This window comes from Mandrillus leucophaeus, unplaced genomic scaffold (assembly GCF_000951045.1).
Source record: "Mandrillus leucophaeus isolate KB7577 unplaced genomic scaffold, Mleu.le_1.0 Scaffold150, whole genome shotgun sequence".
In the NCBI taxonomy this organism is placed as follows: Eukaryota; Metazoa; Chordata; class Mammalia; order Primates; family Cercopithecidae; genus Mandrillus; species Mandrillus leucophaeus.
In genome coordinates, this window is record NW_012101477.1 from 4,403,232 (window position 1) to 4,415,665 (window position 12,434).

General features: G+C 56.8%; 1 protein-coding gene across 2 annotated transcripts in view; it reads right to left on the minus strand.

Moving 5' to 3' along the window:
- Window positions 1–12,434, minus strand: part of SRC (SRC proto-oncogene, non-receptor tyrosine kinase) — a 60,923-nt gene that overhangs the window by 13,748 nt on the left and 34,741 nt on the right. Inside the window, exons 3-5 of one of the 2 annotated variants that reach the window (XM_011974997.1) lie at window positions 9,077–9,244; window positions 7,462–7,715; window positions 5,719–5,818 (exon numbers count right to left, since the gene is read on the minus strand). In XM_011974997.1, coding sequence (XP_011830387.1) covers window positions 5,719–5,818; window positions 7,462–7,711 — 350 coding nt within the window. In that variant the 5' untranslated portion in view covers window positions 7,712–7,715; window positions 9,077–9,244. Of the gene's footprint in view, window positions 1–5,718; window positions 5,819–7,461; window positions 7,716–8,153; window positions 8,183–9,076; window positions 9,245–12,434 lie in introns of those variants that run through there. The other variant, XM_011974998.1, reaches the window with a different exon arrangement.

Here is a 12,434-nt window from a genome sequence, read left to right on the forward strand (position 1 = left end):
ACACAGCACCCAGGCCAGAGTAGCCCAGCACTTTATTTATTTATTTATTTATTTGAGATGGAGTCTTGCTTTATCGCCCAGGCTGGAGTGCAACAGCGTGATCTCGGCTCACTGCAACCTTCACCTCCTGGGTTCAAGCGATTCTCCTGCCTCAGCCTCTCAAGTAGCTGGGATTACAGGCGAGCGCCATCAAGCCCAGCTATTTTTTGTATTTTTAGTAGAGACGGGGTTTCACCATGTTGGCCAGGCTGGTCTCGAACTCCTGACCTCAAGTGATGGGCCCGCCTCGGCCTCCAAAAGTGCTGGGATTACAGGCGTGAGCCACCACCCCCGGCCAGCACTTTCTTTAGAGAGTTGGGGAAACTGAGGGACAGAGAGGTGCAGGGACTTGCCCAAAGCTACAAAGCAAGGACTCAAATCACAGAAAACAGCTCTCTGAGATCTTTCAGTTCAAAGCCTCCATTTGGGGGAAAACGAGGCACAGACAGGCCAGTGATTTGCCACACGGTCAATCAACGGCAGAGCAAGAGTGGGAAGCAGTGCCCCTGACTGTCCACAGCCAGGCACAGTAGGCCTCCCCAGGCCCCAGAGAGGCTGAGACCTTTGGGAAAGTCAGTGGCAGATGAAAGAGGAGGCTGCAGGGCTGGGGCAGAGGACAGGCCACAGCGGGAAGGGGCCAAGGTCTAAGGCCAGATGCTAAAAATTGAGGCCGTTTGACAAAGCTACCGTCTGCAGGCTGGCCAGCCTCTGGGGAGCCTCCAGTCACCCACTCAGAGTGGAAGGCTGGCAGGAGGCCTATGATCGGAGGTCAGCCAAGCAGGGCCCAAGAACGAGAGGAGCGCAGCTGACACTACCCAGATTTCAGTGAGCAGGGTTCTCACTCCCCAGAGTCAGCCCACCTGTGAGTCTGGGGTTTCATGGTCCAGTCCGGGGGTTTCATTTCACAGGGGACAGGGAGAGAGATGAGATGCACTCCAGTTTTACTGAAGGACCCAAGATCCAGTCTCAGCCTGGCCCCTGATTTAGAGGGGTCTGAGGGCATGAGCTCCAGTGCTGGACTGCCCTAGACACCATCCCAGCTCACCACTTGCTGGCTGTGATCTTGGCCCCTCCACACCACACTCACCAGTCTCAGTTTCCTCATTTGCAGGGTTAGCCATGTCTCCCTCCCAGGATATAAAATGCCAGAACAGACAGTGCACGGTGGCTCATGCCTGTAATCCCAACACTTTGGGAGACCGAGGTAGCTGGATCACTTGAAGTCAGGAGTTCGAGACCAGCCTGGCAACATGGCGAAACCCCTTCTCTAATAAAAATATAAAAATTAGCTGGGCGTGGTGGTGTACATCTGTAATCTCAGTTACTTGGGAAGCTGAGGCAGGAGAATCACTTGAACCCAGGAGGCAGAGATTGCAGTGAGCCAAGATCGCACCACTGCACTCCAGCCTGGGTCACAGAGCAAGACTCGGTCTAAAAAAAAAAAAAAAAAAAAAGCTATATCAGAGCCCAGCACAACATGCATCAGTTGTTAGATCTGGATTTAGCTAAAAAATAAAACTAGAAACAACTAAATCGATATTTCCACAGTGCCCCTTCCTACTCCCCAAAACCTTTTTTAAAACCAAAGCAGCACAGTCCTGGTCTCCAATAAAGATTTGCTGTGTGACCTTGGGCAAGTACCCTGCCCTCTCTGGGTCTTAGTTTCCTCATATGTAAAAAGGAGACAATATTCACAGAATCTCCCTTGCAGGCAAAGTGTGTAAACAGTGAGCGTCAAGCTGGGCTCAGAGTAAACTGAGATAATGACCGTGATGATCATCTGAGCCTCAGTTTGCCCACCTGTGAAATGGAGGTATCAATCCCCATCTTCCCATGTCAGGGGCTTGGGAGGCTCAAACCTGCCTCTGGTGGCTACGGTCGTCAGTCACAGCGGCATCAAGCCATCAGGGTGAGGAGTTCTACTGCATCCAGCACCTTCCCTGGGGCCTGGTCCTCATAAGGCGGGCAGCAAGCAGGGAAGGAAGGGAATCGCGCATTCCTGCCCGACCCCTTGCCTTCCCACCCGTGGCTAGAAGAGGGGCCAAGAGTCCCAGAGCTGTGATTTTTCACAACTGCTGGTCACCAGCTGTGTGGCCCTTAAGCAACTGACCTCACCTCTCTGAGCCCCAGGATCCTCTTTTGGGGCCCTAATCCTTGGGTTCCAGCCAGGTTGGCATGTGGCTCAGGGGCACGGCAGCTTTGGAACCCAGGACATGTGCCAGCGTGGGCACTGACGTTCGCTCCCTTGGGCTGTTGGGACTGGTTGGGAGGGCTCTGGGGATGGCCGCTGAGCTGGTGCACCACGGCTGAGGCTGGCCGGGCGGGCAGTGAGCAGGAGGCCAAGTTTCCAAGCCCCAAGGCCTGGGGCACATGGTCTGTGGGGTGAGGGAGGAGCGAGGCAGGGGTGAAGCCAGCACAGGTCTCTGGAGGAGAGCATGAAGGCAGGGCCCCGAGGCTCTGGACTCCCGAGGTGCCCCCTGCCGCCATGAGCAGGGCAAGGAGGCAGAGGCCAGTTGAGGCGCTGTTACCCAGAAGCGCCTGCCAGAAAGCTCCTGGAATTTGAGTGGGAGGAAGGGGCAGTTCAGGGAGCAACCGAGAATCAGACCCAGAGGAGTCCTGACTCCTGAGACTCGGATGTCAGGTCAGGGAGCTTGAGGCAGTCAGACCTCAGCCCCAGAGGGCTTCCTCATGCCCAGGGCCACACGGTACCCAGAACACCAGGACCCAGGGCCACGCGGCACCAAGATCCATGGCGGGGGGTCTCTGGGTCTGCTGCTGTGAGGACTCCCACTTAGCCAGACCCCATCCACAGACAGGTTCCTCCTCTCTCTCTACTGCCCTGACAGCCAGCTCGGCCCCCACACGTGCCTGGGCCCCATACTAGATTCAGAAAGTCCCTCACTCTTACAGGGTGCGGGAGGCACTACACAGTAATAGGCCCTGAGCACTGATGGCGGAAGGATGTGCATGCAGGCGGGACCCGGGTGAGGTGGGAGACTCGAACACCTTAAATTCAGGTGGCCCATCTCCTACCAAGCCCCGCCCCCAAATCCCTTTCCCTCTCCTCTTCTACTAATACCAGCCCCCACCTACACTCCACTCCTTCACTTCTTTTTTTTTTTTTTTGAGACAGTCTTGCTCTGTCACTCAGGCTGGAGTGCAGTAGCATGATCACGGCTCACTGCAGCCTTGAACTCCTGGCTCAAGCGATCCTCCCACCTCAGGCTCCTGAATAGCTGGGACCACCAGCACGCACCACCACACCTAGCTAATTTAATTTTATATTTTGTAGAGGCCAGATCTCCCTATGTTGCCCAGGCTGGTCTCAAACTTCTCGGTTCAAGCGATCCTCCTGCCTCAGCCTCCCAAAGTGCTGGGATTACATTTGTGAGCCACCGCGCTCAGCCACCATCTCTGACGTCTAAGTGAAGGAACACTGGAGCACTGTGATATGAGGAGGGGCTCCCAATCCACCCACCCCCATCTCCCAGTCTACCCAGGGTCTTCCCTGAATGAGATTCCATCACTTCCAGGCCTCCTGGCAGCCCCAGCCTCCTGGCCAAACCTCCCCCAGCGCACCCCCCCGGAAGGCAAGAAGAGTGGAGGGAAAGGGCTGGAAAAAGGCAAGCATGGGGCTGCCCTCTGACTCCAGGTGAAAAAGGCAGAACCAAAGTTATCCAAGCCCTTCCTGCCTCCACACCTCTGCCCCAGCTGTCACCCAGTCTGAGACGCTTGGTAGAGACTCCACCAGGACTTCAAAGCTATCCTGCTGGCGTCCCTCCCCTGCACAGGCCCCTCCCGCCTGTGGCCTCTGCTGCACCTCCACTGAGCCTTTCTGAAAGGACCATGGGTCGGAGGGCCAGCCTAGTCTTCCAGCTCTGCCACTACTAGCCATGTGACCTTGGGCAAGTCATTTCACCTCTCTGGGCCTCAGTTTCCTCATCTGTAAAATGGTGCAAGTAAGACTTCCCATTTCTCAAGGCTATGGTGATGCATAAATAAAATAATGCGACTTCAAGCACTCAGCAGGCTCACATAGAGAGCACAAGAAATGGTGACTTTGTCACTGCTGTTCATTCATCCTGTTCACCATCACCTGCTGGGCACCCGCCACTGTGCTGAGTTACAGGTGCTATGGGGACCCAGAAGTGAGGTGCACCAGAGAGCTGCCCTCCAGCAGCTCCCAGTTTAGGGGGGAAGCAGACACAAACAGCTGGTGACAATAAGAAAACTGTAGCTTCGCACCAGGACTCTGCCATGCAAGGGGGGAGGGGGAGCTGGGAGAGCCCCTCCCCTTCACGCACCCCCCCTCCCCCGCCGCCAAGAGCAGCTTGAGGAGGGCAGAAAGTTGCTGCTTCAGTTCCAGTCCTGGCTTTGCTACTTGGCAGCTGTGTGACCTTGGACAAGGACCTTCACATCGCTGAGCCTCAGTTTCCTCATCTGCAAAATGGAGACAGCCCCTCCCTGATCACTTCAACCCTGGCTAGACTGCAGAGAGGAGTCAATACGAGGACACGGGTGGAGACGACTGACATGGCAACTGGCACCTCTGTTCCCTTTTGCCCCCTGAGAAGGCAGTCCTGCACTGATCTTGAGCCATGAACAGGAGTTCTCCAGGCAGACACCGGAGAAAGGGCATTTCAGGCAAAGGGAAGAGCATGCGCAAGGCAAGTAAGTGGGGTATGAGCAAGCCAGACACGCTCGGGACAGTGGAAACCCCCAACTTCCTTAGCCAGGCCTTCGAGGACACCCAGGGATCGATTCTCCTCCGCCCTCTAGAACCTCCCTGCCTCTCACACCCGTGAAGGCGTCAGCCCCCTCCAGCCCAGCCCCCTCCCGCAAGCTGCCCTTCCACCACTGCCACCTGCCAGAGAACTTCACTGGCTTTCCTTCGAGGCCTTTGACCCTCCCAATCCCTGTGGTCATCACCAGAGACAGGCCCACAGCAGGGGCTCCAGGAGCTGACTCTGGGCTCGTCCACTGCCTGACTCTTGGCCTGGACTGGGGCCATGGGCTGTCTCCCTGGCCACATGCTGGCTCCAGGAGGGCGTGGCCAAGGCCTTCTCCACCCAGGCCATCCCAGTCACAGCACTGGGTCCTGCATGCAGCGGACACTTGGGTGGGCTGACAGGGCAGAATGGGAGGGTGAGTGAGTAGGAAGGTGGACGGGGAGGAGGTGTGCAGGAGAGTGCAACGGAGGGGCCCCTGATCACAGCCTGGGGTTAAGGTCCAGGACCTAATCAATTGGTGGAGGGGACAGGAGAAGCTGGGAGGTGAGGAGCAGCCAAGAGAGCCAGAGATCACAGGCAGGGAGTGGAAGCACATGCAGACAGCAGCCCCCACCCCCCGCAAAGCACCCTGCCCAGCCCGCCGCCCACAGAGCATGTACACACCTGACATCCACCTTCCTCCTAAGGGCCAGCAAGAGAGAAGCAGAGAGAGGGAGAAGCTGAGAGAGGGCTGGAGGGAGCAAGCGAGAGCCAGGGATTGGGAGGAGTTCCCCACGGCTGGGGGAGCGACAGCAGGTGCTGCCCAGGGCGAGAGTGCAGCAAGCGCCCGGCTCCGCACTGCCCTGGGCTCCGCACTGCGCTGCCCTGATGCCAGATCCTGCATGAGCCCCTGCCCGCTTTGAAGTCCCACCACCCAGCCCTGACGGGCAGTAGGGAAGGGGGCACTCACGTGTTGTTGACAATCTGGAGCCGCTCGCCTTTCTTGAAGGACAGGTCTGTCTCCGTCCTAGACTCATAGTCATAGAGGGCCACAAAGGTGGTCACTCCACCTGCAGAGAGGGGTGGGGTGTGTCAGAATGGTGGAGCCACACCCAGGGAAGGCGTGGGCAGGAGGGCCCTGTGCCCAGGAGGAGTGGGGATTTGTCTCCCACCCACCACAAGCGCCCAGCCCAAAGACACGGTCAGGTTCAGTGAAGATGGGCCTGTGCATGTGTCCACTGCATCCGTGTGTCTGCGCATCCCTGCAAGGGCATGTGGGAGCGGGAGCATCCCTTCCTGTCCGTGTCCGCCCCCGGGGCTTTGGGCAGTGCTGGGTCCCGGCTTATCTGTTTGGTGCCTGTCTTGCTCTAGGACCAGAAGTCCCCAATAACAAGCATCTTTGTTTTGTTTCCAGAGCCAGGCACATAGTAGGTGCTCAAGAAAGAGCTGTAGGCTGAACAAAGCGGTGAATGAAGAACACTGCCCCAGGGAGACTTGCTCTCTCTCCGTAAAGTGTGCCACTCTGGGCGCTCCTGGTGTCCAGGAAGATTCGGCTCCAAGTAACTGTCCCCTCAAAAAGGCCCCCGTACCCCCTTCCACCATTTTAAGCTACAGCCTCCACCTCCACACATCCCCCAGCCCTCCCTCCCTGCCTGTTTTGTGTCTTGGCCGCAGCGCCACTTCTAACACCCTCCACAAGCTGCCCTGTGCTTCCTTCCCCCAGGTGGGTTCTGTCTGCACCGCTGGGGCCTGGGCAGCAGAGGAGCCCCGGCCTGTAGTAGGAGCTCCATATATACTTCTTGAACAAATGAATGGTGTGTCTGTGGGTCTATTTCTCTCTCTTGGGCGTGCATCTGCGTCTGAGGGGTCCAGGCCTGTCCGTGTGTCTCTGAGTGTTCGCATGTTCTCGATGCACCCATGTGCATCTGTCGTCTGGGCGGCCACGATGGTGACTTCCAGCTGAGCATGTGTTTGTGTCTTGCGTGTGTCTTTGAATGCGCGTCTGACGGCATGCGCGTGTCTTCATCTACAAGTGTGACGTCACCTGTGCATGTATGTGAGTTTGTATCTGGGTACATCTGCGTTGGGGATGTGTCCGCGGGTGTCTGTGACCCTGTCTCCACTCTGCACGTGTGCGTGTCCCGGGCAGGGGTGTAGCCGTGTGTATGGCCCAGCGTGTGCGTGTGGGGAGAGTGCACGGGTCTGAGTGAAGTCTGCGTGGAGGCTCTCCAAGCGGCCCTCTCCGGGGCTGCGGTGACCGCAGAGCGCCAGCAGAGGGCGCAGGGGCGCATCCTGGCGCGGGCCCAGCCGGGGCCTCCCGGTGCCCAGTTCCCCGGGCGACCCCTCCGCCGCACGTGGGCCACGGCTCCCGACTCATTTCTGGGCGGACCGGGGCAACGAAAAAGGCCTGGGCGCCAGGCAGCAGCTTCAGGCCCGGTCCCCGCGCCGCCCCTCTCTCTGGGCCTCAGCGTCCCACTAGGTTCCCTTCACCAGACCCCGCGTCCTCTGCGCCTGCTCCACCCCAAAGGCGGCGGCGGCAGCGCGGAGCGCTTCACAGTGGGTACTGCCCTCCCGCACACCCAAGTCACCCAAGGGCGCTTCTCCTGGCTAGAGTAAGGGCCTGCGCAGAGGAGGCGACCCCGGGCACACAGCCCCGCCGCCTCCCCGCCGTGGCCCCAGGAGGACGAGGACCCAGCGCCGCCCGCGCACTGACCGGCCAGCGGGCCCGCCCTCTGCGGGGAGGTGACGGTGTCCGAGGAGTTGAAGCCTCCGAACAGCTTGGGCTCGGCGGCCGCGGGGGCGAAGGCCGCGCTGGGGCCGCGGTGGCCGTCGGCTGAGGCTGGCTTGCTGGGGGTCTGGGAGGCGGGGAAAGCGCCCCCGCCAGCGCCATGCGCGTTCTCGGCGGGCTCCAGGCTGCGGCGCCGCTGGCTGGCATCCTTGGGCTTGCTCTTGTTGCTGCCCATGGTCCTGGCTGGAAAGAGAGGAGACACTGGAACAGGCAGGGTTGCCGGGGCCCCTTGGCCGGCCTCCCTCCCACCCATCCCACAGATGGGGAAAACGAGGCCCAAAGAGAGGCACCAGGGCCCGGCACGGTGGCTCACGCCTGTAATTCCAGCACTTTGGGAGGTCGAGGCGGGCGGATCACTTGAGGTCAGGAGTTCGAGACCAGCCTGGCCAACATGCAGAAACCCCGTCTCTACTAAAAAAAGAATTCAAAAATTAGCCGGGCATGGTAGCACGCGCCTGTAGTCCCAGCTACTCAGGAGAACCGCTGAACAGGGGAGGCAGAGGCTGCAGTGAGCCCAGATCCTGCCACTGCACTCCAGCCTGGGCGTCAGAGGAAGCCTCCGTCTCAAAAAAAATAAAAAGAAAAAAAGAAAAAACGGGGGGGACGGGGGCACCAGCCTCTTTGGGAGAGTTAGCCTCTCAAAACCTCGATGGCTTCATCTGTAAAATGAGCGTAAGGATGGCATCCATCCACAAAAGGCCTCCTCGGTCCAGGGCCAGGAACGGAATAAATGCCTCATAATCAGAAGCCCCGACCTTACCCACCCACCTCCCCCTGAGTCACTGTTTCCCTCCCTCCTGGCAGGGACAGTATCTGAGCCACGCCTATGTCCCGGGCACCTAGCACATGGAGGGGGCTCACTGAGGGTTTGTTGAATGCATATGTGGCTGACAGGAATTGCCTAATGCTGGGGAAAGGTGCTAAAAGTGGCAGTCAAGGCCGTACAGCGGGAGGTTTGAAGCAGAGATGACTGGCAGCTCACTCCAGCCACAGGGCCTTCGTGCATACCATTCCCACTGCCCAGATGCTCTTGCCTGGCCACTTCATCGGGGTAACTGGTGCTTCCTTCTGTTCTCAACTCAAAAGTCCCCTCCTCGGGAAGTGTCCCCCAAACCCTTTCACTGGGTCCCCCTGACTTCTGTCTCTCTTTGATAACATGTGGTCCTGTTTTGTTTTTGTTGTTTGAATTCATGTGGTTATGTGACTACTGTCATGGGCTTTTGTTCATCTTGTTCACTGCTGTGCTACCAGTGCCTAGCATGGGGTGTGGCACACAGTAGGTGCTCAGTAAACAGTTGAACGAATGAATTACTATTTAAGAGCTAAGGGACTTTAGAGCCAGAAACCTGGGAGCTCCAGAGAGAGGGAAACACAGAATAAACCAAGTTGAATACTCCCCCTGACACCCACAGTCCTGCCACCACCCTCTGCCTCCCACTTCCCCATCCGCAGGCCCTGGACCCTGGCTGGTCCCAGCTCCCACTCAGACTGGCCTGGGTCTCCCCACCCATCTTGAACCCTGATAGGGCCATCATCTCACCTGGTAGAAGGCAGGGGCTGTCCCAGAGGACCTGGGAGGCAGCCTGGAGTCTTGGCACAAACACCAGGTGTGAAGTCAGGGGTCTCGAACTAGAAGCCCTCCTCCACCTCTCCCCGCTGTGTGTCCCTAGGCAAGTGACTTCCCCTCTCTGGGCCTCAGTGTCCTCATCTGCAAAGCAGGGATAAAGCAGACATCTCAGCACTGTTTTGAGGATGTCGTTAGAAAGAGAAATCCCAATGGCATCCACTCTCCAATCACTGTCCATCAGACTGTGGCTCTGGCCCAGTGCTGAGTCTCCTAGACCTAAAGTACCCTTCAACCCTCCCAAAGCTCTTTCAACCCTCTCAAAGCAAGAGTGAGGCAGGGTATGGCATGGCGCTGAGCGTGGCTCTGGAGCTAGGCTCTCCACGTCCAGATCCTGGCTCTAACCCTAAATAACTATGTGACCTTAGGCATGTGACTTCACTTCTCTCTATGCCCTGTTTCCCCATCTGTAACGATGGGGTCATTGTGGTAAGTGCATGAGGCACTGTAGAGTGCTAGGGGCATAGCAGGTCACCCTGCACCTCAGCCGTTATTGATATTGTGTGATCGTGGACACACCAGGGAGGTGGGTTCCAATTATTCTCTAGGGAGGCAGAAGGCCTGGGAATTAGTCCAGAATTTCCTCTGAGAACCCATGAGTGGGGAAAACACCCACTGGCTGGGTCCTCAGGCAAGACTGTTTGCCCTGAGCACCCAGTCCAGCTATGAGACGCCCCCTGCCTGTGTGAACTTCAGCCTGTCCCCTGTGTCCACGGGGCCTCCGGCTACCCAGCTGCACGATGGGGATATGGCTTGCATGCTCCCTGGGGACCACCCAGCTCTGAGAATGTGGGGTTGGGGAGGCCCTGGGGAGACCTGCTCAACAGCCCAAGGGATTACCACAGTCTCCTGAGGGACACGTCAATGAACCTGGGGATAGGGAAAGTCAGTTTCTATGGCAACCCATTCCATTGAGGTCACGGTGCCCATCAGCACTCACCCAGCTGGTGTCCCGCAGGACCTGCTGACCTGGTTACCTGCAGCCTGAGGCTTCATGGAGGCCCAACCAGCCCACCCCCTAGCCACTTGCTTCCTGGTGCAGCATTTATAATACCTACTAGCAGGCCCTGTGCTCCTCACTATAGGGGGACATAGAGACGAATTAGCCAGGTCCTGCCTCAGGACCCCAAAGCAGGGGACTTGTTTATGTGACTTTGAGAGGAAGTAAAAACTTTTTAAAAAAATTTTATGTAGGAAGAACTATTTAAGAGCCTGAATTTTCTTCAGAATAAAATAAATGTTGAGGAGTGAGCTCCCTGTCACTGGAGGTAATCAAAGACAGGAGAATGAGTACTTGGCTGCTGTGCCATGAAGGGAGACAGAGAGCCAGGGCTAGACCTTGAGGGCCCTTCCAGTATCAAGGATACATGTCCCCTCTTGGAAGGGGACAAGAAGAAAAGACACAGCCCCTGACCCCTGCACTCTTACATGAACACGAAGACCACTCCCCACTGGGGCACTCAGAAAAAGCATAACAAGGACCTTTAAGACGAAGCTAAGGGGACCTGAGCCACCAAGTACAATGTTTGTTGCTTTGTGGGACAGTTTTTTTGGTCTTGGTGCTCGGTCCTGGTGTTTGTGGAGAGGCAGACGGTCGAGGTTAAGAGCTGGAGTGCTGGACGGACTCCCTGGTTTGAATCCTGGCCTGCCGCCCTTCGCCTCAGTTTTCCTCTCTATCGATCGGGGATAACACCCATGTCAGGGCTGCTGGGAGAATCCATGAGGGAAGTACACGGAACACGCTCAGGATGGCGCAGAACGTTGCCAGGCCTCCATAAATGGTAACTTTTATCATTCAGAGTGGACTCTTTGGGAACTACCGGAAGATTTAAAAAAAGAAGAAAAAGAAAAGAAAATGCCCCAGAATTCTGCCCCTACAAGACAACCACCTGGGTGTGGTGGTGCATTTCCTTTCAGCTTCACAGCAACACAAGACTCAACAAACTGGGGTCCACCCAGTAACCTCCACTGTGCACCTGCGACTGGCAGGGCCAGGCAGGATCCATCTCCAGGCCCCCAGTGACCGGGATGGGCCTGACACCCACTAGGTGCTCTGGAAATATTTGCAGAATAGACAAAAGACTAAATGAGCATGGATGTATAATTTGCATCCTGTTTTGTTCCTGCAATGCCGCACTGAAAAGACTAAATATCATTCCGTGGTATTCAAACACTCCCAGAGCTCAGACCTTGAATTGGACCTTGCTCTAAGTACTTTGCAAACATTGACTCATCGGCTCCGCATGATAATCTAGGAGGTAAATACTAATCACGTCTTTATCTTACTGTTGAGGACATTAAGACACAGAGAGGTTGAAGAACTTGCCTGAGGTCGCACAGCATGGGTGAGTGAAAAGGGGCCAGAGAACTACACTGGGCAGGTGGGAATCAGGGGCTGCTCACCGGGTCTGGTGGGGAAACTCACGGGCCACACCTCCTACCTCCGGGGACTCTCTCTCACAAAGCAGCCAGATGGCCTTGGCAGAGGCGTGAGAGGATAAAGCAGCCCGCCCCAGTCCAAGAGAAAGCCTGAGAAAGCTCCAAGCAGAACGTGCTTGAGCAAGAATGGCCCACTGAGGGTCATGCGGGTAGCATTGTGGCCCCCACTTTCCAGATGAGGAAACTGAGGCCTGAGATACCCAGAGGAGATTCTACACTGCCGCCTCCCTCTTTTCACTTAGTGTGTTAGTGTGTTCAGAGCATCTTCTCAGGCCACTTTGAGCTCTCTCATTCTTTTTTTTTTTTTTTTTTTGAGATGGAGTCTCACTCTGTTGCCGAGGCTGGGGTGCAATGGTGTGATCTCGGCTCACTGCAACATTCGCCTCCCGGGTTCAAGCAATTCTACTGCCTCAGCCTCCTGAGTAGCTGGGATTACAGGTGCCCACCACCACTCACAGCTAATTCTGGTATTTTTAGTAGAGACGGGGTTTCACCATGTTGGTCAGGCCGGTCTCAAACTCCTGACCTCGTGATCCACCCGCCTCGGCCTCCCAAAGTTCTGGGATTACAGGCGTGAGCCACCGCGCGTGGCCATGCCTCGCTAATTTTTTTTGTATTTTTAGTAGAGATGGGGTTTTACCATGTTGGCCGGGCTGGTCTCAAAAGCTGCACAGCTATTCACTCGATGACTCAGTGAGGGTGGAAGTTAGTCTCGGGGGGCTGCTTCCATGCTGTGGGACCTCAGGAGAGACCACCCTCTTCCCTGACGCAGAGCTCTGTCCTTGGGCTTCCTGATTCTGCGGCCCAACTGACAAGTCACCATGAGTTGCTCCTT